Here is a 23,351-nt window from a genome sequence, read left to right as displayed (position 1 = left end):
GGGGGTTGCATTTGGGGCATTGTAGCTAGGGTGAATATACAGAAGATTGTATTTGGGGAGCTGTATCTGGGGAGAGTGCTTGGAGGATTGTACATACTCATCCCTACAACGAATTCCTCCCGAGCCTCTGCTGAGAAAGAAGGAAAAGTGTGAGTGAAAGAAGGGAAGGAAGAAACGTCATCTCCCTGCTGCCGCTGCCCCCTCCCCTCCCTCGCCCCCCATTCGTTGCCTTCTTCATCAGTAACACCCGCTAAGGAGCTGCCTTCCTTTCAAAGCACAAGTGGCAGGGCTTTAAAAGTCCTGCTTTCCAGTCATCTATATGTAAGCATGCAGCTTGGCAGCAAAATGGCATTTGGAGCACACACACACACACACCCATTGCTCTCAATGCCCCCCCCCCATGAACTCCACAGGTGCTGCCTCCAAACTGGTCCAGGGCTGTCAGAGGAACATTAGCATATCCCTTCTCTCTCTCTCTCTCTCTCTTTCTTGCAGCTGACATATCCGCTGGAAAAAGAAGAGGGGGAAAAAAGAGACCGCATTGAGGAGGGAGGGAAGAGAGGGACAGAAAGAGACAAGCCCTGTGACAGCCACCCTCCAGACTTGCTCGCTCTTTTGGCGTCTCTAAAATGGGATCAAGCCTCTCCGGGGGGGGGGGGGAGAAAGGGGGAGTAAGGGAGCCGGTATGGGATTGTGTTTTGAGCCTTGGGCTGCATCCACACTGGAGAAATAAACCGGGTTGGCATCGCTTTAACTCTTTGTCTGGCTCAAGGCTACAGAATTCTGGGAACTGGAGTATGTTGTGGGGCCCAGAGCGCAGCACATCATCATCATCAACCACCACAACAAAGTGCATCTGAGGGAGTAGACCAAAGTCTAGTAAAATCTCATGCTGCCCATTCCTTTCTTTCAGCGAGTCTCAAAGGTGCTACAAGAGCTCTGTACATTATTATTATTATCATTCATGCATCTGAGGAAGTAGACTGAAGTCTAGGAAAACCCAGGCTGCCCATTTCTTTCTTTCAGCTCTCTGCATCATCATCATCATCATCGTATCCAAATGCCTCTGAGGGAGTAGCCTGCAGCCTAGGAAAGCTCAGGCTGCCCATGTCTTTCTTCCATTCAGTATAGAGCCTCAAAGGTGCTGCTGGAAGAGCTCTGAAAAGAGAGGAGCTGAGAAAGGGTTAAGTGGAGGGGAGGAAAGAGCCGGGGCCCTCGGAGGAAACGCCGAGGCGACGTGCCAGAGCCAGCAAAGCTGCAAAGGCAGGAGCAGAAGAAGTGGCTCTGGAGAGGACGAGGAGGAGGAGGAGGAGGAGGAGGAGGAGGAGGCGCCAAGGCAAGCAGAAGAGAGAAGGTGGCGGCGGTGGAAGAGAGCTGGGTCTCGCCTCGGAGGGGAAAGGAAAGCCCTGGGGGGCAGGAGGGCTCAGCTCTGGGCCCCCCTTTCCCTCCTCCTCCTCCTCTTCCTCCTGGCCGAGAGCATCCTTAGCCATCACCGTCACCATCCGCAGCCTTGGCTTTGGAGGCGAAGGCGAGGGTCTCTCTGAGAGAAAAGGGCGCCAAGCAGCCGTGGGAAGTTTTGCAGCTGTTGCAGGGCTGCCCTCGGAGGGGAGGCTTCCCCCTCAGCCTTCACTCAAGGGTCGCCTATGGCTTTCTTTCTTTAAACCTGGGAGGGTACCAAGGTGTACTTGGTGGTCCCCCTCTTCCTCCTCCAAAGCCTTCAGAGGCTGCCCACTTGGTCCTCCTCCTTTCCCTCTCCAGGGTGGCAGCTGTTGCCCCTTTCCCTTGGAAGTGGAGTTATAACCTCTCTTCTTCTTGAAATGGGGAGGGGGAGTTGTTGTTGTTGTTGTTTTTATCCAGGGCGGGAAATGACTTGGGAAAAGGCAGCTTAAAGCACAGCTTCCACCCCGACCTCCTCCTGGACGCCTCTCAGGGCTTTTGAGGTGCCTTTGCTCCTTCCCAAATTGACACAGACTGGGCAGGGAAGGCACCTTTTCAACCGGGGGGTTAAATAAAAAAAGGCGATCTCTACATGATGATGATGATGATGATGATTATAATAATAATATCCAAATGCATCTGAGGAAGTAGACCAAAGTTGAGGAAAGCTCCTGCTGCCCATTGTCTTTCCCTTTGTTTCTTCCCCAATTGACACATACTTTGTAGGGAAGGGACTAAACAGAGAAAGAAGAGAAAGGTGAGGCTCTTTTTTTGAGGGGGTGTCGTTGGTTCCCAATGCATCTCTTCTGTCAGAGGCAGCAGGGGGAAAGCCCACCATCCCTCCTTGGCACCTGGAGGAGGGGGCTTGCCTCTCCGAGGCTGAAGATGCTGCCAGGTGGATGTTGATGCCCAAACCTGAGGAGGGTTTTGGAAGAAGATGTTCCTCTTTGGGATTATGCGGGGACCAAGGCGGTCGTTCCCGGGGAGAGTTGGCTGGTGAGACTTACCTGAACCTCTGTTGTGTTACTGCGGTTGCGATTGTGGTTTCTGGGGACTTTGTGGCTTCAATGGCTCCATCTCCCACCAGAAGAAGAAGCAGCGGGAAAGAGGCGAGTGCTCTGCCAAGCGCCTCCTCAACTTTCTGGGCAATGATGATCTTGGTTGGCCTCCTCATCGCCTACTGCAGTAAGTACAGCCATAGCCAGGTGCCAAATCCAGGTTGTTCATTTGGAAGTTGTTGGGTCTTTTTTTGGAGGGGTTGGGGAGAGGGAGGTGGAGCACATTGCGCACAAAAGCTGCGTCGTCCAGCAATCGTGACATGTTAACGTTAAAAAGGCTTTTGTGGCAGAACAACTTGATCCTGTGTCAGCTCTGATGTCACTAAAGGGAAAGAAATGCCTTGGGTACATTTGTAACCCAGCCCCAAGTGCTTCAAGGAGCATGGAGTTTATTGCACTGGGGCTACTTTTGGCATTCAAGAGAGATTAAAGCGCATTGAAAGCGTCCCACAAATAAAGCAAAAGTGGCAAGTAATTGTGCAAATGCTTATCACATGCAATTGCACAAACAGAGTGGTAGCGGAGATGCATTGTTGCTGAAATCCCCAAAGTAAAAAAGATGCATGGTGATGCTTCTTTGTGACCACTTTAATGGTGGGTTTTGTGTGATGTCGTGTGAAATGGTTTCACGTAATTATGCAATTTTCCCGGGATATTGACAGGATAAACTTCCCATCTTCTTCGTGTGATAAACTAATAAGAAAGCCTGCTGTCTCTTCTAGAGTCACACACACAGAGCAAAGGGTCAGGAGACTCCAGCTGTTTTAAATTCTGCTTTGCACTTTATTTACAGCTTGTAGCTGGGCTTGTGTTTTATTTCCTTCACCTTCAGTTCTTCCATTGCCTTTATCTCTCTTTCTCAAACTCTCAATCCTTCCCACAAAGAGGCTTGTGCTGGCCTCCTTTCAAGGCAGAACAACTTGATCCTGTGGCAGCTCTGATATCACTAAATCAAATGAAATTCCTTAGGTCCATTTATAACCCAGCCCATGGCAAGTGTGTCACTTGGGGACAGAGCCACAATAGGACCAAACTCAAATCTCTTTAGCATGCTTTTTTCTGTGACTATTATTAGTGGACTGTTATCAGTGCTTTTAATTTATTTTTCATGTTTACCAGATCTTTTATTCTTATTCTGATATCTGTAAGTATGCTGTGTTCATCAATGTAGGTGCACTTAAATATAAAATTAACTGTGTAAAAAATATTCCACACTTGAGGTATTAAGTTATATATAAAGTTCCATTTGACTGAAATGGCATTTACTTCCAAGTGAGCATTCATAGACTAAAAGTCTTAGAGCACTGGATCAGTGACAGTTTAATACAAATAAATAACACGATCTTTGGTCAGGGTTGGAGTAAAAAAAGCCTTCCATTTGATCTTCATTGAACCGACTTGAGGGCAGCTAAGAACAACAAAACTGAAATTGATTTGTAATGCAATTTTCTTGGCCTCGCAGAAACTCATTGTACACCTGTTTAGTTTTAACAGCCCAATCCTATGCATATCTAATTAGAATTGCATGCCATTCAGTGAATGTATACAGAATTGCTGCCTACACCCCCTTGCAAACATTTCTTACTTTACTTAGTATTTACAATTTGTGGGGGCTGTGAAATTTTCTGAACATAAAAAGTCTCTTGGAATTCTTCTTTCAGATAAAGAACTTTATTTCACTGTTCAATTGCAAACTATGTTTAGATGAGTAAGAACACAAATGCTCTTGTTTTGATACAGCATGCTCTTCTCTTCTGCACTCTCACTCTCTTAACCTTATTATATACTATTCCACAAATGAGCTTAAATGAGCCTCATTGCTTCATCAACCTGTTAGCGTGCTCCATGCTACTTGGAACTTTTATTCACTGACATCTGCAAAGCAGAGACTTATTATAATTTTGAAGGAACAAATCTATGATCACTTTAAAATTATTTATTTAAAAAAGTGTTTTGATTTTTGACCCAGCAGAATTCCTGGGTCTAAATACATGCGTATTGTGAATGCTCAACAACATGCATTTTTGTGAAATCAATGATACAATGATTTCAATGGGACTTGAAAGTAAGAGACCCTGTGGTTTCAGTGAGGTTTGTTTTCTAGCAACTGTGCATAGGGCTGCATAGTGTCCTTGTGCTCAATAAATACAGACTGAAGTCTGTTAAGATAAGATTGTAATGCGTTTAAATCATAGTGCCTACAAGTCTTGTGTGAAACATATATTAAACAGGGCTGGTAACATGCTGCTTAAAGCCAAGAGTTTCTTACAGGATAATACATTTTAATAACAATGAGACATTTCTTAGAATTAATTATATTCCTTCAGTTTGCATTTCGATCGCATGTTGAGCATGGAAAAGTAGAATTCTTGTTTTCGTGCCTTTTGTTTTACTTGCCTCTCATTGTCAATTGCACAGTGTGCGTTTTAAATGAACAGTTCCTAACTACTTCTTTGTAAGCTTGTTCTAGTCAGTGTTTTATGTATGTGTATGTATGTATAAGTCTTATGCTATGTAATTCTGAACAAATACCAGGGAGTGTAAAACATGCCATATTGAGATGCTTCACTGCTTATGCTTCTTCTGTGCCTTCATGACTGAACACACAACTTTGGAATGTTAAACTATAATGTACATAGTATCTAGCTATTGTAGTGTTTGAAGAACTGCCAGTGACTTACCTTTAAATGAGAAGAACAGTAAAAGTTACAGATGGAGAAAAGGTGTCCTAATATATCTTCTATAAAACATTATCATTTTTCATTGGACACTTCCTGGAAGACTGTGCATTTCTTTAAAGAAATGAAAAGATAATTTGTTGTGAATGTATTTCATTCAAATTGTGTAAGCATCAGTAATTAATACTTTTGTGGTTTTGATGATCAAAAAATTCAAACGATATGAACATTTTCAACCCTCTAGACACAGTTTCTTGTATCAGTCTTTAAAAATATACCTTTTTTTACAGCTTTAGTCCAAAACCCACAAGCAGTTAAACTACTGCAGAGGAAAAATCCAAATTCAGCTTCATACAATAGTTAAGTGTCTGTTTGAGAAAGGCTTTAGTAACGGCTTAACAAAATTGAGAAACGGTTGTTTTTTTCTTATTCCCTTCCCTTTTTCTTCATTTTAAAAATAGGTTTCTTTTCATGCTGGTAATGTTTTATGTGAAGATGCAGCTGATAAGGCTCAGTTTTTCTCGTAAGAGTCTTATTAAAAAAAAAACCTTTAGATTAAAACATTCCTAATTATAAGGATATATATTATTTAATTTGGTGAAATGATAGCTGCTCTTTTATCTCCAAGGATGATAATATGACTGCTTTGTTCCCTAAATATTTGGCTTATATTTAGGGACAGTGGCTCCACCCAATGGTTGAAGGAGAGACCTGTACTAGACCAATTAGGTTAGTTGCTATAGTGATAAAGCTTTATTGGTCATTTCCACTAGAAGAAGAAAAAAGATCCAGATTTAAGAAGGATCTTAGTAGGAGGCAGTAGCAGAAACTAGGGGAAAAGCAAGTGTGGTGAAATCTTTTAAATGTGTGTTTCTGTGTAAACTGTTTTCACTTCTAAATATTTATCTTTCTAGTAGCAAAATAGAGACCTTACCATCTTTATTGGCCAGCTATCAGCACACTAATGGTGTGTTATCTAGCCAGAGTAACTTATACCATCATTATATCTCTTCTTTACTACTGCAATATGCTCAGTGTAGAGCTACTCTGGATGATTGTTTGGACATTTCAGCTAATACAGAATACTTAAGCCATACTATTGATCGTTTCCAACTCTGTGATTCTACAACTCTGGGGGAAACATGTTATTCCTACATATTATATCAACTTCACTTGTTACACAGTCATTTTAGGCCACAATTCACTCTGGGTTATTTATTTATTTAACATTAAGATTTCTACCCTTCCACATGCCTGAACATCTCAAGGTAGGGTACTGTCAAAAAATAACTTCAACATCATTTTAAACAATTCAATAACATCCCACTAAAACCTGCAACCCAATAGACTAAAACCATACTGCAGTTTCTAAGGCCTAAAAGCTTGAGTGAGTAACCACAGAAATGAAGCTGGTTTCATTGGTTTATATTGTCTATTCATATCTAGATGTTTCCTTACAGAGTTATCAAACTTTGTGTGTTATCTAATGGTACCCAGATGAAAACCTAAGCAAAGTTCTGAAGCCAGTCCATCAACTATTGCAAGTATCTCCTGAACCCACATTTTGAATTTTTGTATTGTTTGCTTTAGAATATATAATTATGAACTAATTTTTACCAGACATTATATTGAAATTTAAGTTGACATCCTGAATGTGTGCCTGTTTTTGATCCATTTTGTATGGAATGTACTATGATTTTATTTTTAAAAGTGAGTTATTAATCAGCCTTTTGTTTAATTCAGTTTGAAGAAGAATTATCAGCACGAGACTGGGCAGCACCAGGTATATTTCCTATGAATTATAAAGCATAAATAGAGCAGGGCCAGTGTACTCAAACAAATTAACAAAAACATTTCCATCCAACCATTTCTGTTTGCTGAAATCTTCCAGAGACAAAAAATTCCATGCAGTTGATGGTATTTAAATAATTCATAATGTGAGATGCTCACATGCTGCCTGATGGTCTTCTTGAATATGTTCAATCTTTCAAAGCTGTGGAGGTGATGGGCCAACCCATCAGCATAACTTTGTTAAAGTAGCAGGGGTTGTTGAACTTAATCCTTGAAAGATCAAAACCTTAGAGTTGAAATGATAGGAGGCATAGTATATGTCACATGCTGTCATAAGGGCACCAACTCCACAAGTCCAAGCCAAATTAACCACATCCAATAAGCAAATGGTATATAAGTTACTTAGCAAAGCTCAGCTGGAAGACCCCCATTAATAAGGTCTCCTTTGGGACAAGACAGATGATAAATGATCCCAAGCGAACCTTCAGTGTTCTTCAGAATAATGCCTGAAGGTTAGTCTGAGAAGTTTGGAACTAGAGGTGTGGTACTTACATGAATGATTTATTCTGTCAGTTTACACTGCTGCTACTAGCAACCTCAGGCATGCACAGACTGACTTAATGTGTGCACATTCTGGAGCAAATCCTTATTCTTTGAAGAGGAATGTAGCATTACTTCCTTTTGAACCCTGTCGTTCTCTGCTTCCTATTTTGTCTTTACAGAACATGTGGATGGGTGCAAAAGAAGAGTAGGTGGTAGTAGACAGGGTAGTAGAAATATCCCTCTTGATGAAAAGAACTCATCCTACCACTATTCCAAGGGCAAGAGAATTTTGGACGTTCTTGTGATATGACAGTACTTGAGAGAAACATCAGGATTGTAACCAACTCAATTCCTCTATTATTATGGATCCATTTTTAGGGTATAGGTTACTTCTCCACAGAAGACTTTATTTTAGATCCTATGTTCACTTACTCCAACCTTTGATATGGAAAGGGTAATGTGTGGGTGACCAAGGGCTGCTCATCTTATTTTGAGGAACTCCTGTGAAGGAGGAACATCTAAGACTACCAAGGCCCACAATTCACCTAGATTAGGAGGTGAGGAAATTTGTGGTGTAGTGACTTGAGTGTGACTCTGGAGTGTGACTTTGTGGTGTAGTAGCTTGAGTGTGGCACTGTGACTCTGGAGACCAGGGTTCGATTCCCTGCTCAGTCATGAAACCCACTGGGTGACGTTGGGCAAGTCACATGTTCTTAGACAATGGCAAACCTCCTCTGAACAGATCTTGCCAGGAAAACCCTATGAAATGTTAATTTTAGGAACACCATTAGTCATAAACGACCTGAAGGCACATAACAACAACAAATTAAGGCTGCAAAGTGCAACGTAGATGCCATATTCTTTTAAGTAGCCACATGTCCACCACTATGCCAGAGGAGCGAGACATTGACAAACATGCCTGTGCACCTTCTGTGTAGCCATTGCTACACGTAGACAGCCAAAATATGCACCTCTGTGTTCTTCCTCAACATACACCACACACTATCACTTTTGCACCCAACATCTGTACAAATAAGACTCCACACTGTAAAAATAAAGCAGTTTGATACCACTTTAATTGTCATGACTCTATGATACAGAATGCTGGGATTTGTAGTTTGGTTAGGTACCAAACCTCTCTGACAGATCAGGCTGATTACCTCGCCAAGCTACAAATCCCAGGATTCCACGTGATGGAGCCATGACAGTCAAAGTGGTATCAAGCTGCTTTATTTCTGCAGTATGGAATAGCTTTTAAACAGTACCAATAAGCTTTTATTGTGCCACCTGCTGATGATTTCATTAGTTCAAAGTCACCACCATTCATCTTAGCTCCTGGTTTATTTCTGGCCTTTCATGTTATCTTCTCACCTGAAGCTTCACATCATCTTTGCTTCATTACCCTTGAGTCTTCTTTCTGGAGCTCATCCTTCCTGGGTTTCATCTCCTGATGAAGTCTTAAATTGCTTTCAACACACTTTTATATTTTTCTAAAGCAGACCAAAGAGGAAACTCTGTCTTATACCAACTCTGGGGAGCCAACCAGTGTTGCTGATTAAGCCTTCGGTGATCTCGAGTTTACTGCACAATCATGGAGCAATGGAGCATAATGGACAACTGTTAAGAGTCAGATAGATGTTGTTCCTGTAATCTCACTCAAGTGAAAACAGTTATCAATGTGTTTTTCCCCTGTAGCTTTTAGCAGGGGATTAGAGACCATTTAATTTGTTCTATCATGCAACTGTTACCTGGCCAATCTTTACAGACTATATTGAGAATTTTTTAAATAGGGACTAATATCTTTACCACTGAGCAGATGAGAAAAAGTGATACATATCTTAGACCTGCTGTGATTGTTAGTCCTTAGTCTGTCATTCTTCATAATTGGTTTTATCAAGGCTGTTATTGGCCAGATGAGTATACTAAATGAACTGCTACTGCTGGTGCTGCTACTGTTGCTAATATCAATGCTGGAAATCAAACCTGGTCTGTGATGTTCACATACAGTCCTGATTTGGGGATAAAGCTTCCTGCACAATAACTGAAATTACTAAAGTGGAGTGGGAACTGAAAAATCATTAGCATTCCTCTACTTGCTCCCAAAGAGAACAAGTCTTTGCATGTATCCCAGCTGAAAGCTTGGCTTGGACATTCTCAAAATGCCCTATGCCACCTAATCTCTCTATGTCCAAAGAACTAACCTTGAGGCTTGTCATTTTCTCATGGGAAAAGGACACAGGGAAAATATGGCTTATATGGTTGTATTAGCAACTAGGAAAACGTGGTTCACTTAAATGTCAGATGTTTCTCTGTGTTTCTAAAGAGCAGAATAGCTATTAGCTGAAGATATCTACAAGTATTGGTGTTATCTGTTTCCATTTCTTAACTATGGGGCTGTACAAACAACTCATTCAGGGGCAGCTCTATGCTGCCCCTGAACAAGCTGGGTTCAGGATGTGGCAGCTGCATGCTATGCCCCTAATGCACTGGAAAAAGAAGTCCTCAAAAGGGTCTTCTTTTGCCAGTACTACAGGGGCACCATAAGGGCTGCGGCACACCCTTATGATGCCCGTCATGTGCAGTGCTATTTAGGCGCTGCACATGAGTAACGTTGTCATGGCACACACCAACTGTACGGGCACATGCCAAGATGGTGCCTGGGGTGCACGGTAGGGTTTCTGCATGTGTAAGCACTCAGCCCCTGTGCAACCCTAGTTCGGGCCCAGGTTAGCAAAATGTGCCAGCCTGTCCTGGCCCTATGCTTTCTTTTTAAAAAGTACAGTGGACCCTTGGTATCCACTGGGGTTAGGTTCCAGGACCCCCATGGATACTCAGATCCATGGATGCTCAAGTCCCATTATATACAATGATGTAGTAAAATGGTATCCCTTATATAGAATCAGCGTTCTGTGCAGTCATGATGGCCACATGATCACAGAGTCATCTTTGACAACACTGGCTCACTGCCCTCTACAGTTGAACATGACTTGACAACCTAGTCAAAGAGGAAACCTTTATCTTTCATAAAGAATCTTAGAATCATAGAGTTGGAAGAGACTACAAGGTCCATCAAGTCTAAAACCCTGTCCAACAGGAACTCACAATCAAACTACCCTTGACAGATGGCCATCCAGCCTCTGCTTAAAGACCTCCAATGAAGGAGACTCCACTACACTCCAAGGGAATGTGTCCCACTGTTGAACAGCTCTTACTGTTAGGAAGTTCCTCCTAATGTTGAGGTGGAATCTCTTTTCCTGTAGCTTGCATCCATTGTTCTGTGTGATAGTCTCTGGAGCAGCAGAAAACAATATAAATTAGTAAAATCAAGGTTTGTTTTTTGGATTTTGTTTTTGTTTTGTTTTGTTGGTGAGTGGGGGTGGGGGGTGGTTCCAAGCTGTGGATGGTTGAATCAGTGAATACAGAATCCATGGATACAGAGTCCAGCTGTAACTGCAACCTGTATATTATGAACTTTTATTGATTTATTCTTGGATAAGAATAACCACAGCTTGTTCTGGTTTTGACAAAGTGCAGAACTGGAGGCATGTAAAAATGGAAGCTAGTGACAGAACTCTTTATGACTGCCGGAGGAAAAGAGAAAAGATGAAGCAGAGAAAATCAAGATCCCCTTAGGTTTGTTCCTCACTTGACCTCTTGACATCAAAATATAACCAACATAAGAAAAGGTCCTAGGGCAAAACACAAGAATCCCTTGCTTAAGAGAAACGCATAGCTTTATATCATGCTGTATTCAAACAAGAGTGTATTTTGGTAACTGAAGTGAGGGCATAACTACCTATCATTGACAGAGCTTTTAGCAAGATATGTAATAGAATAAGAATAATATCTTTTTTGAATTAGCTGTATTAAAACGATTTGTTTCCTTTGTGTAGTTTGCAGAAAAGACTCATGATGATGCAAGGTCACTGTTGTCCAATGCAAACTGCAAATAAATGTTCTAGAAATAAAGGATCTCTTAGAAGGATTCATATCTTATCTTTGGCCATTGCATTTCTGGGGGAAATTCCAATTACAGTGCCATTATTTGTACATATTTTTTACTTTTTCAGAATTCAAACCAGTTTTCTCCCAGTCTGTTTTACAATCGTGTTTATTATAGATATTTAAAAATATTATGGTGATTATTTTGTCATATCAGGAAAGCAAAATATAAAATGCTCATATATTTTATGACATCCCAGCTGCTCTTTTTTTTAATGAGAGCATACTTTTGAATTTAAAAAAGTACTTTAAAATTAATGACCTCTACAAAATACCACCTGCCATCCACTGTATCCATACTGATACTGAAAATGCTTTGAAAAAAGGCAGTCATTGATTACGTGGCAATGTATAGTATGAACCCCAGACCTTAATTTGAACAAGATTTTTTCTATACTTATTGAAACCTATGAATCTAATCTTTAATAGACATGGCATGAGGGCAAGGACAGTTATGTGTAAACCTGTGCACAGATTCAATTTTTACAAGTTTTGAAAATTTAGGAGCACAGGTTAGTTTTGTTTCAGTGTGAGATTCCTTGGTTAAAAAAAGCCTGCACAAAACCAACAGGCATTTTGGTGTGCATTTCTTTCTTTGTATACATTTTGATCCACATTTCTTCTATTATACACAATGTTTGTATCAATTTTTCAAGTAGAGAACTATGTCACAAAAGTTGGAGAAGTGCAAAAACTGAAGAGTGATTGTATTTTATTTTTGCATAGTTCAGGTTGTGTAAATTAGGTTAATTCATATTAAAATAAGTTTCTCCCCACCCACCCAACCGCTTTTGGCTTCTACCTGCAGCTACGCTACTTTACACACCTATCAAAAGACATTGGATCCAGGTCAAATTTATTTTTATGGTCAATTGATGTTCATGGAAAATATGGTGGATTTTTTAAAACATGAAACCCACAGTGGACCATTTTAGTTCTACTTCATACATTTTTGTTTTATGTGAATGAGAGAGAAAGCTTTCAAGTTATATATGGTTGTGAAAGCTGGACAATGAAGAAATCTGGCAGGAGGAAAATCAATGCATTGGGAATGTTGTTGCTAAATGCATTGGGAATGTTGTTGCTAATGTTGCTAAAAAGAAAAATGAATTGGTGTTACATCAAATCAAGGCTGAACACTCAATAGAAGTGGAGGTGACTAAATAGGCTGTTGTCATACTTCGGGCATATCTCTAGGCCAGGGGTTGGCAACCTCCGGCCCGCGGGCCGGATGCGGCCCGTGGGCGCCTTTCTGCCGGCCCCCGCTCCCTCCTGCCGCCGAAATCACCGCCGATTTCGGCCGCTCCGGCTGCCATTTTGCCTTTCAAAATGGCGGCAAAGTCTCACGCGACCATAAAGGCCGCACGAGACTTCGCCGCCATTTTGAAGGGCAAAATGGCGGCGCCCATTGGGAGGCCCGATGCAGCAGCCGAAGCCCTGAAACGGGGCTTCAGCAGCCTCACCGGGCCCCTGGGAGACCCGATGTGGCCTCTGGAGCCCTGAATCGGGGCTCCAGGAGCCGCACCGGGCCTCTAGGAGGCCCGATGCGGCAGCCGAAGCCCTGAAACGGGGCTTCAGCAGCCTCACCGGGCCCCTGGGAGGCCCGATGCGGCCTCTGGAGCCCTGAATCGGGGCTCCAGGAGCCTCACTGGGCCCCTGGGAGGCCCGATGCGGCCTCTGGAGCCCTGAATCGGGGCTCCAGGAGCCGCACCGGGCCTCTGGGAGGCTCGATGCGGCAGCCAAAGCCCTGAAACGGGGCTTCAGCAGCCTCACCGGGCCCCTGGGAGGCCCGATGGGGCCTCTGGAGCCCTGAATCGGGGCTCCAGGAGCCGCACCGGGCCTTCAAATGGGCCCCGCCCACCTCCCTCCTGGCCCCGCCCACCTCCCTCCTGGCCCCGCCCACCTCCCTCCTATAAATGGAGGGGCGGGGGGGGAAGGAGGAGGAGGCAGAGAGAGAGAGAGAGAGAGAGAGGGAGGGAGGGAGGGGAGGAGGAGAGAGAGAGAGTGGGAGGGAGAGAAGAGAGAGGGAGGGAGGGGAGGAGGAGAGAGAGAGAGAGTGGGAGGGAGAGAAGAGAGAGGGAGGGAGGGGAGGAGGAGAGAGAGAGAGAGTGGGAGGGAGAGAAGAGAGAGGGAGGGAGGGGAGGAGGAGAGAGAGAGAGAGTGGGAGGGAGAGAAGAGAGAGGGAGGGAGGGGAGGAGGAGAGAGAGAGAGAGAGTGGGAGGGAGAGAAGAGAGAGGGAGGGAGGGGAGGAGAGAGAGAGAGAGAAAGGGTGGGAGGGAGAGGAAAGGGAGGGAGGGAGGGAGGGGAGGAGAGAGAGAGAGAGAGAGAAAGGGTGGGTGGGTGGGAGGGAGAGGGTGGGAGGGAGGGGAGAAGAGAGAGAGAAAAGGTGAGAGGGAGAGGAGAGGGAGGGAGGGAGAGGAGAAGAGAGAGAGAGAAAAGGTGAGAAGGTGGGAGTGATAGGGAGGGAGGAAGGGAGAGAAAGAAAGTGGGTTGAGACTGGCATGCATTTTTTGCTGTTTTGTGGCCTTGCCTAGTCGCTTCCATTCTTGCAAATATTGCTCTTATTATTGTTGTTGTTCTCCTTTGGTATTCTCTTTGCAAAATCCCTCCACATGGACTTGCTTGCTCTTTTGTGGGTTGAGACAGTGGCATGCATTTTTTGCTGTTTTGTGGCCTTGCCTAGTTGCTTCCATTCTTGCAAATATTGCTCTTATTATTGTTGTTGTTATCCTTTGGTATTCTTTTTGCAAAATCCCTCCACATGGACTTGCTTGCTCTTTTGTGGGTTGAGACAGTAGCATGCATTTTTTGCTGTTTTGTGGCCTTGCCTAGTCGCTTCCATTCTTGCAAATATTGCTCTTATTATTGTTGTTGTTCTCCTTTGGTATTCTCTTTGTAAAATCCCCCCACATGGACTTGCTTGCTCTTTTGTGGGTTGAGACAGTGTGCATGCGTTTTTCCTGTGTTATGGCATTGCCGGCCCTAGTAGCTTCTTGCAAATATTATGCGGCTCCACCCCTGGAGGGTGGAAACTCCGCCCCTGACATGTGGCTCCGCCCCTGGATAGTGGAAGCTCCGCCCTGGCATGTAGCTCCGCCCCAGAGGGTGGAAGCTCCACCCCCATGTGCAGCTCCGCCCCCGGAGGGTGGAAGCTCCGCCCCCGGAGGGTGGAAGCTCCACCCTCCGGGTTCGGCCCCCCAGTTGTCTGAGGGACAGCAACCCGGCCCCCAACTCAAAAAGGTTGCCTACCCCTGCTCTAGGCAGCATGAGTCATTTGAAAAGAAAGTAATCCTTGGTAAAGTAGAAGGTAATATGATGAGAGAGAGAGAAACTGCATTACAGATGGGTCAACTCAGTCAAGGAAGCCATGGTCCTTAGTTTGCAATATCTAAGCAGGGCAGTTGATAACTGGGGATCTTGGAGGTTTCTCTTTCACAGGGTCACCATAAATTGACTTGTTAACATATTTATATATAACCCATCTTTCTCCCAGTTTGAAAATCAAGGTGTTGGGTGAATTCTGGAATACCAGAACTCTTACTGGGTCCCACTCTGGAATGCAATATAACAAGTGGGCCCTGAACCAGCCAGATCAAGTACTTTCTCACAAGCAACTATTACTGTTGATCAAAGAGGAGGGGGTTCTTGCAAGAGAAGCATGGATGCACCAGATGCTTTTCATTAGCAAGAGGGGATACTTCATGGATTACAGCAAAGGTTTTATAACTTCAGATCAACATGAAGTCACAGGAGTCAGCCATGCATAAGTAAAAACAAGTTGATCAACAACAAGGATACAAGCAGCATTCTGGTCAGCAAAGAGACTACAGGTCCGCAGTTGAGAAATGTTGCACTCTAGGAAAAAAGAGAGTCTGTAAAACTAGCCTCTGGGAGGGCAACCAGCTAAGAAGCATTTGCAACATTCAGGTTCAGTGGATATTTTCTCACAGCTGCTTTCTGGTTAAAACTACTGTTGTGCTAGAGAAGAACTGGAAAGGGGGGCTGGGGAAAAACTGCTTTCAACATGGTATTACCTTTGCTCTGTTTATTTTTATTAGTTTTGTGCGTCTACTCTATAAATGAAAGTAAACAAGCCTGCCCAAGCTAGATCTCAGTTCAGTTTCCAAGTTACCTGTCCAGGGTCCTGAATTTCTGGTATAGACTAGCATGAGGAAGAGCTTTTAGTTCCCTCACTCTTCAAAGGCAGCTAACAGTTAAAATAAACATTATTAACAACAGTATGCAAGAGTTTTTAAAAAGCAATTAAACTATTATAAAAATTGAAATAACAACTAAACAACATCATACAAGGCTTCCTCCATTGAAAAAATCAGTTCTCAAAGGCTTGCTGGAAAAAAGAGGCTTCACTTGCTTGTGGAAAGGTGCTGGTCTAGCCTCTCTGGGAAGGGAGTTCCAGAGCCTGGATGGAGCCACTAAAAAGACTCTCTCTTGTGTTCCCACCAAATGTACCCATGAACATGGCAGGACAGAGCGAAGGGCCTCCCCTCCAGATCTCAAAACATGGCAAACAAGAATCATGAATGAATGATTCAATTTCTCTACCTTCCTTCTAGAGGATATTGCCTCTCCAAAAATTAATATTGCCTGAAAGTAATATCTATCTTGGAGATACTTATTTTGTTTGACACTTCTTACTTGCTCTCCTTTCCTTCGCTCTGTTTCCATAGTATGATATCCCCATTACAGTTTGTGTTTGGCTTTAACATGATTATACAGTCTTTAACTTGACTGTACAGTAAGAGTATGATGAAATCTTTCTGAAATACTAATTCTTTATGAGGTGGACTGTCTTGACACATTGACACAACATGTAGAGAGTTTGTTAACACATGGAATATTTTCCTCCTCCAGCAAGAGAATGAGACAGTAAGCATGCTTGTTTTCACTGAGGTGCCTACATAATATATTTGTAGAAAATTCACATTTTGTGCAGAAGCACAAACACACATAAGCAAGCAAGCAATGAATAATCAAAAAAGATGCAAATTCATCTTCTAATTTTTAATAGTACTGCAACACAGCAGCAATTATTATTGCTTAGTAATTTGCACAAAAGTTGTTCTCACAAATGTGAATAGGCCCTGAAGACCAAGAGAATTCCATAGCATTGAGCCATGGAAGTTAAGGTGGTGTCAGACTGGAATATTTTTACAGTGCAGATGCGGCCATAGTCACGAACCTAGTTTTTCCTCCTGGAGTTCTGTTGTTCAAGAAAAGAATGGCATCTAAAGACTTCTGGGAATATAGTTGCCATAAGTAAGCTTGTTCAGCTATGTTGCTCATTTTCTCTTGCTGAAATGTCTCCAGTTTTTACAAAATAATAATTTATGAACATGTTTATTTCACCTCAGTCCTGGTAAATAGTATATACAGTGCTTGGCTTTCAATTTCTGTTGCAGCTCTTCAATTTTATCAGTAGCTGACTTGTACCCAGATGTTGGAAGAATTTGCTTTTTGCTTCCAGGTGTCTTACTAGAACATCCTGAGAATTGTAGTCCAAAAATGGGTTCCTAAGTTCTGCCTTCTCTAGACTTATTACATAAGAATAGAACGTGTTACCACATCATCACATGTGTGAACTGACCTAAAACGTTTTACTAGGAGAGAACTCCTTATGCTGTGCATTTCTATTTCATACTGAATGTATATGGCCTTAGGGGATGGCTCACAGTGAGTGGCCATCATTTCATGTCTACAGTGATAAATGATGACAAATGCAGCTGTTAATGAGCAGTTCAGAATTTGAGATGGCTCATTCAGTCATGCAAGTTATTATACCATAGTTAACTTTAACCCTCAGGCACCAGGATTAAAACAAGTACTTGCATTGAGTCAGAAGTTGCATTTTCTGACCTCATTGGAATTCTAATGTACTGCAGGTTAGCACTGTGGGTAAGGTTAGTGGTTGGGGTTAATATACATTTCTTGCCTTTCCTAAACACACAGAGATTCCTTCAGTTGGTGTCAAGTTACTGTAAACAACTTCTGCTTCTTGGTTTCATGGTTGATTGGAAAACAGCATGGGACACATACCCTCCAAAAGTTGTGAAAACCACAGGAATGTCACTGGAACCTAGACGCCCTGACATACTGTTTATTGTGCTATGCTGTTTATTGTGGCAGAAACCAAGTCATTCAGAACAGTATCATTAATTTTACTTACCACCAGCATTATGATTCCTGGGTATTTTTTTACAGGGTGAGCCATAAATCAGTCAAAAAATCAGTGGAAGGCAGTTTCAGGGTAGGAAAATGCCCTAACAACCAATCAGAAAGGGGTGTGAATAGGCAGGTTGTTTCCTGTTGTAAAAGCTAACTGAGAAAGAGGAATAGAGAGGGTGAGTAAAAGGTATGGGAGAATGCATGTATTTGTGGTTACTTGTGTGAGAGATGGAATATATCTTTGTGAGGAGAAAGCTTGTAGCAGTTCATTTACATTAACAATGCAATCTAATCAGAAGCAAATTCTATTGAGTTCCGTGGAACTTTGATGTTGTTGTTGTTGTTGTGTGCCTTTAGGTTGTCTCCAACATATGGTGACCCTAAGAAGAACTTATCACAGGGTTTTCTTGGCAAGTTTTTTCAGAGGCGTCTTGCCATTGCCATCCTCTGAGGTTGAGAGAGTGTGACTTGTTCAAGGTCACTTTGTGGGTTTCAAAACTGACTGGGGAATCAAACCCTTGTCCCAAGAGTTGTAGTCCAACACTCAAGCCACTTTGCCTCACTGGCTCTCCAGCAGGACATTAGTGCAATTCATTTCATATTTTAAATACAGTGTATTCTAGTGCATTGTAGTCCAAGTACTGAGCCACAATTTTTTTATATGTGCAGTAATGATAACACAGGTGATATATACAAATTTTGAGAGGAGAAAAAGCAGTGATTTTTTTAAAAAGAAAACCCTACCTCTTTCTAATGACTTGAGGCCTCTAGCGGTTATCTTAAAACTCTGCTGTGCTGATTTTGAGGCCTATAAATAACTTACCTTCATGACACATAGAGAGGGAAATTTGTATACACGATCATAGTATCCCCCCCCCTCCCTATTTAGAGATATGATGAGAAACTAAGCAGTCATACCAGATGGCATTTGGTGTTGTATGTGTATGAATGACACCATATATGAATTAATCATTTCCACCCTCATTTATAATAAGCCAAACACCTAGGGCTGATAATTTAGCTCATTATGTGATCATTCTTGCTTCCATGGAAACTGATGTTTCAGAGTCTAAAAATGCTATATTTTGATTTTTAGGATACCTTTTCCTTCTCTTTTTCCTTCTTTGTGTTTATGACATGCTCAGTATCCATTACAACAGTGTGAAGTGGATGTAGCAATTAAAATTAATAATAATTCAAAAGAGTGTGGGAGGAGCAGCTTGATTACTTATTTTTAAAATGTGTGGGTGGTATAATGAGTGAAAGGGCTGGATCAGATGCAGTGCCAAAAGAGCAAATCTTTAAGCAATCTTGGGTTCATATAATCCCTCTCCCCCCATCTCTACTGTCTTTGTTTGCTGAATGATTCCTTCTGGATGAAACAGCAAGCAATGCTTTGCCTCAAGACAGAAAAGGGAGAGAATTGCCACATATAAGGGGAAGGGGAGCAAATAAGCCAGAGGCTTCTTTAAAAGCTCATTCTCAGAGCACTAAACTTTGGATTGGCATTATGTCTGAATCAGCCCAGAGTGTTTGTTTAGCAAAAATGATTTTCAAACCAAAATCTGAAATAAAACATAAATAAGTGTTTATCTGGGAATTGAGTTCTTGTGTATTCATCACCTGTATTTGTTTATATGACTCTTCAGCTTATAGTGACTTGAGCTTATTGTGGAACCCATTATATTTTATGCACTATTGATGTGCAGTGTGAAATTGTGCAGTTCTGAAAACTAATCTGATACTATTGCTGTCACATACTAAAATGCCTCTCAAATCACATGAAGGAAAAAGCTGTATTTTTCTAATGAATGCTGCTATCTTTAGAAGCCTAACACAAGCTGTGCAGAGGAAAAAATGGTTAACCATATTGAGGATAATTGTGGTTCTTGGCTTAATGATCTGTTAATTCCTTAAGAACCTGCAATATTGAGATACTCCCAAAACATTTCACAGAATTTTTTTTAATACTCTTGTTTGAAGTAAATAGAATCCTACTACTCATTGAGTAACCAGGTGTTTGAAAAAGCTTGACTCTTAAGACAAAGCATGATATATGATCTTTAAACATTTCAACAGTATCCCTTCAAACTCAATTGCAGATAATGAAAGATTTAATGATGAATTAAAAACTACATTATATACATTATAAATAAAGAATACATTCAATTTTCCCTGATTTATTATGAGCCATACACTGAAAATTTGTCAGTGATTTCAGCATGTTGACTTCCAAAGATAAGAAAGGAAGAATATTCTAGCTTATATGATGTTATAGGTCCTTGAAAATTGCTTTTGTTTTCTATTACTAACCTAAGGCTATTATCCTTTACCCACACAGTGGAACTTGCATCATAGTAGCTAGGTTATACATTCTGAACAGGATCACCACCCAAACGCCATCTGCTAATCATTTCTTGCTCCTATGATAGACTTAAATAATTTTATTCACCTGAACAACAAATTTGTGTTACCTTTCTGCAACTCTTTCAGAATACCAAAATGAAAGAAAAAAGAGAAAAAGAAAATGAAAAATCAATAAAAGCAGCCATGGCTTATGGATTATGCTCTTTTCATCAGTCACCCACAAACAAAAACAAAAACTGTCCCTTGATATACAGAACTATCAAAATGCAGCACCCACATTTTTGGTTAGAGCTGGTTAGGAACACATAATCCCCCCCCCACACACACACACACATACACATATACACATACATGTCAGTTTCACTGGCAACCAACTTTTTTCCTGGCACAGTTTAAAGCTATGATTTAGAAACCTCTATGAGACTTAGATCCAAACTTTCTAAAGGACTGTATTACCCAACACAAGACTGCAAGGGCTCTGAGAGCTTTGGGAAGGTCCATCTTTTTGCTCCATCACCCTCAGAAACATGTTTGGTGCAGATGTGAAAGAAGACTTTCTGGATGGTTGCTTCCATACTATTGAACCTCCTTTTATGAAATGCTAAGCTGGTTCTTCCCTTTTGTCCTTTCACCAGCAAGCAAAACATTTTTATTCAGGCAGGCTTTGGTCAATTTACTGGCTTCTGAGGAAGGGGCTTTTCATAGGGGATGTTTTGCTTTTTAACTGATATGCTTGTAATTCAATTGTGTTTTAATATTACAATTGGTTTGGTTGTGTTTTAGCAGTATAATTTCTTATGTGTTATTTATAATTTTTTTAAAATCTTGTGATCTATTATGAACCACAGTGTTGGGAGAAAGCCAGAATATAAATCAAATAAATAAGTAATGGATCAGTGACTGACCTTTAGACCCATTTTTGTTGTCTCTGTCCTTCCCGAAAGCAGAGAACCCCTGCTGCTAGGACATAGACTATAAACTTTTCATGTAGCTATCCTTTTGCTATAGTGACTATAACATATCTCATTCCACTGTAGATGATAATGTGGAAGGAGCTTAAAGTTTGTATTTGTTCCATATTCTCTTTCTTTTGGTGCCCAAAAACCAGAGTCATCTTCCAAAATATCTCCTTTTTTTCATGAAAGGAGAATAAGTAATCTTTAATTATTGTGTTGAATGGCAAGACAGCACAGATTATGTAAAGATAATAAATCATAATAGGCACTACAGCCTTCCTTCCTTCCTTCCTTCCTTCCTTCCTTCCTTCCTTCCTTCCTTCCTTTTGCTTTCTGCCTCTTATCTTAAGCCTGCCTCTTCCTGTATCAATTCTGAACTCCTGATCTCATTTCTGTCTTCTTTCCAAGCTCCCATTCTTAATCTTCAACTTCAATATTTTGAGAGTTGTACTTATAGTCCAAAATCATTGATAGATAATACAATAGTGCTAGGCAGTGTATCACTGTGGTTGATAACAGTTTTCCATGTTATCTGTCATATAGGAAAGAATGGCATATGTTGTACTTGCTTCCACCCCACATACGTTACATTATAGCTGACATATGGCATTGTAGTTTTACCTCTTGATCTTGACAACTTCTGAAAAATTGAATTCCCTGGTTATGCTTTTTACCCAAGTGGACAATGTTGAGTACCAATTGTGGGGTAAAGATAGTGATTTCTTAATAATACTTTCCTCAGTAGGACTAGCTTTAGGACTAAAGTTTCTGATCTTGGATTATATATTTTTGGTGGAGAAGGGCAGAAGACACTTTGAGAACACAACAACATGCTGTGGAGAAGATTCCCTTATGAGCAGTAGTTTTTTTTAGTATGCCAGAGCTGTCTCTTCAAGAGAAAGAAAGAATGGATCCTGGGAGGAGAAGTTTTGGCTTAGAGATACAAATGTTGTCATGTGAGCTTGTTGGAGCAAGAAGCTGACTTGATTTAAACTACCTTGATTTAAATCTTGATGTAAGTCTTTGGAGAACTCCATTTCAAATATTTAAATCACAGTTCACTACTGAGGATGATTTTATTTAGTCCTTTATTTCATATAAGCACATTATTGTTAGGATGAACCCCAAATTCTAAAAAGACATGTGGAAGCTGCAATTAGAGCAATGGGAAAAAAAAATAAATCACCAGGAACAAGGGATACAACAATCAAACTGCTTCAACCCACCCTGACAGAACCAATACCAGTACTAACCAACATATGTCAACAGATATGGAAAACAAAACAGTGCAAGAGCTGGACAGTGAAGAAATAAGATAGGAAGAAAATCAAATCATTTGAAATGTGGTACTGGAGAAGATTGCTGAGGACACCATGGACAGCTAAGAAGTCAAAGAAATGGATGCTAGAACAAATCAAACTGGATATCTCTGGAAGCTAAGATGACTAGACGAAGGCTGTCATACTTTGGCCATATCATAAGAAGGCACAGCTCACTGGGAAAAAAAACAATAATTCTTGCAAAAGTGGGGAAGCAGAAAGAGAGGAAGGTCACATGCTAGATGGATGGATTCTATAAAAGAGGTCATGAGGCCTGGTCTGGGCCCCCTATTCCCTGCCTTTGGTCCATGGGTAGAGAGAGCCAAACATGACCAGATCTCTCCCTCTGCCAGCAGTTCCCACTCACTGGAGTTGTGGGCTAGCTGCCTGCCTGAAGTGTCAAGCCCCAGGTGATGAACCCAAAGCCAGCACAGGGGAAAGATTCCCAGCAGCCACAAGAGATATTTGATAAAGATGGGAAGAGCTGGACTTGCCAGTGCCTACCCCTGCTGAGAGATGCCAGGAAAAGGAGAGTTCCCAGTGTTTAAGTAAGAAGCAGACTGCTAATAAAGGAGTGCCTGCAAGACCCGGATGGGCTATAAATATCCCAGCACCTCCCTCAATCCAGCATTGCTCACAACCATTCATCTTCCTTGTTTAGACCTCTGCCTGGACTCTGACTATACTTTCAGATTACTCTTTGGACTGCTTTAACGGACTGACTGCTGACTTGTGAAAGACCTGGACTGGATAGAATGACCACTGTTTTTGATACAGATTCCTTGGTGAGTGCAGTGGGACCTTGTTAGCCTCTGGGCTTTGGTACCAGGACACGGACACACCCTGGATAACAAAATCCTTGGATGCTCAAGTAACATTAAATACAGTAGCATAGCAAAATGGTGTCCCTTGTATAAAATTGAAAATCAAGGTTTGCTATTTGGAATTTACACTTTATTTCAATATTTTCAAGTTGTGTATGCGTGAATCCATGGATAAGGGGGGGGGGGGGCAACT

The 23,351-nt window shown here is 41.7% G+C and overlaps 1 protein-coding gene across 6 annotated transcripts in view; it reads left to right on the top strand.

Moving 5' to 3' along the window:
• The first annotated feature begins 2,041 nt into the window (after window positions 1–2,041).
• Window positions 2,042–23,351, top strand: part of LOC149312355 (chemokine-like protein TAFA-5) — a 358,468-nt gene continuing 337,158 nt past the window's right edge. For all 6 annotated transcript variants that reach the window (XM_089524449.1, XM_089524452.1, XM_089524454.1 and 3 more), the window contains exon 1: window positions 2,042–2,622. In XM_089524449.1, coding sequence (XP_089380575.1) covers window positions 2,337–2,622 — 286 coding nt within the window. In that variant the 5' untranslated portion in view covers window positions 2,042–2,336. The remainder of the gene's footprint in view (window positions 2,623–23,351) is intronic.

Source organism: Sceloporus occidentalis, unplaced genomic scaffold (genome assembly GCF_023333645.1).
Source record: "Sceloporus occidentalis isolate IW3139 unplaced genomic scaffold, rSceOcc1.0.p SCAF_5, whole genome shotgun sequence".
NCBI lineage: Eukaryota > Metazoa > Chordata > Lepidosauria > Squamata > Phrynosomatidae > Sceloporus > Sceloporus occidentalis.
This window is presented reverse-complemented; position numbering and strand designations above follow the sequence as displayed.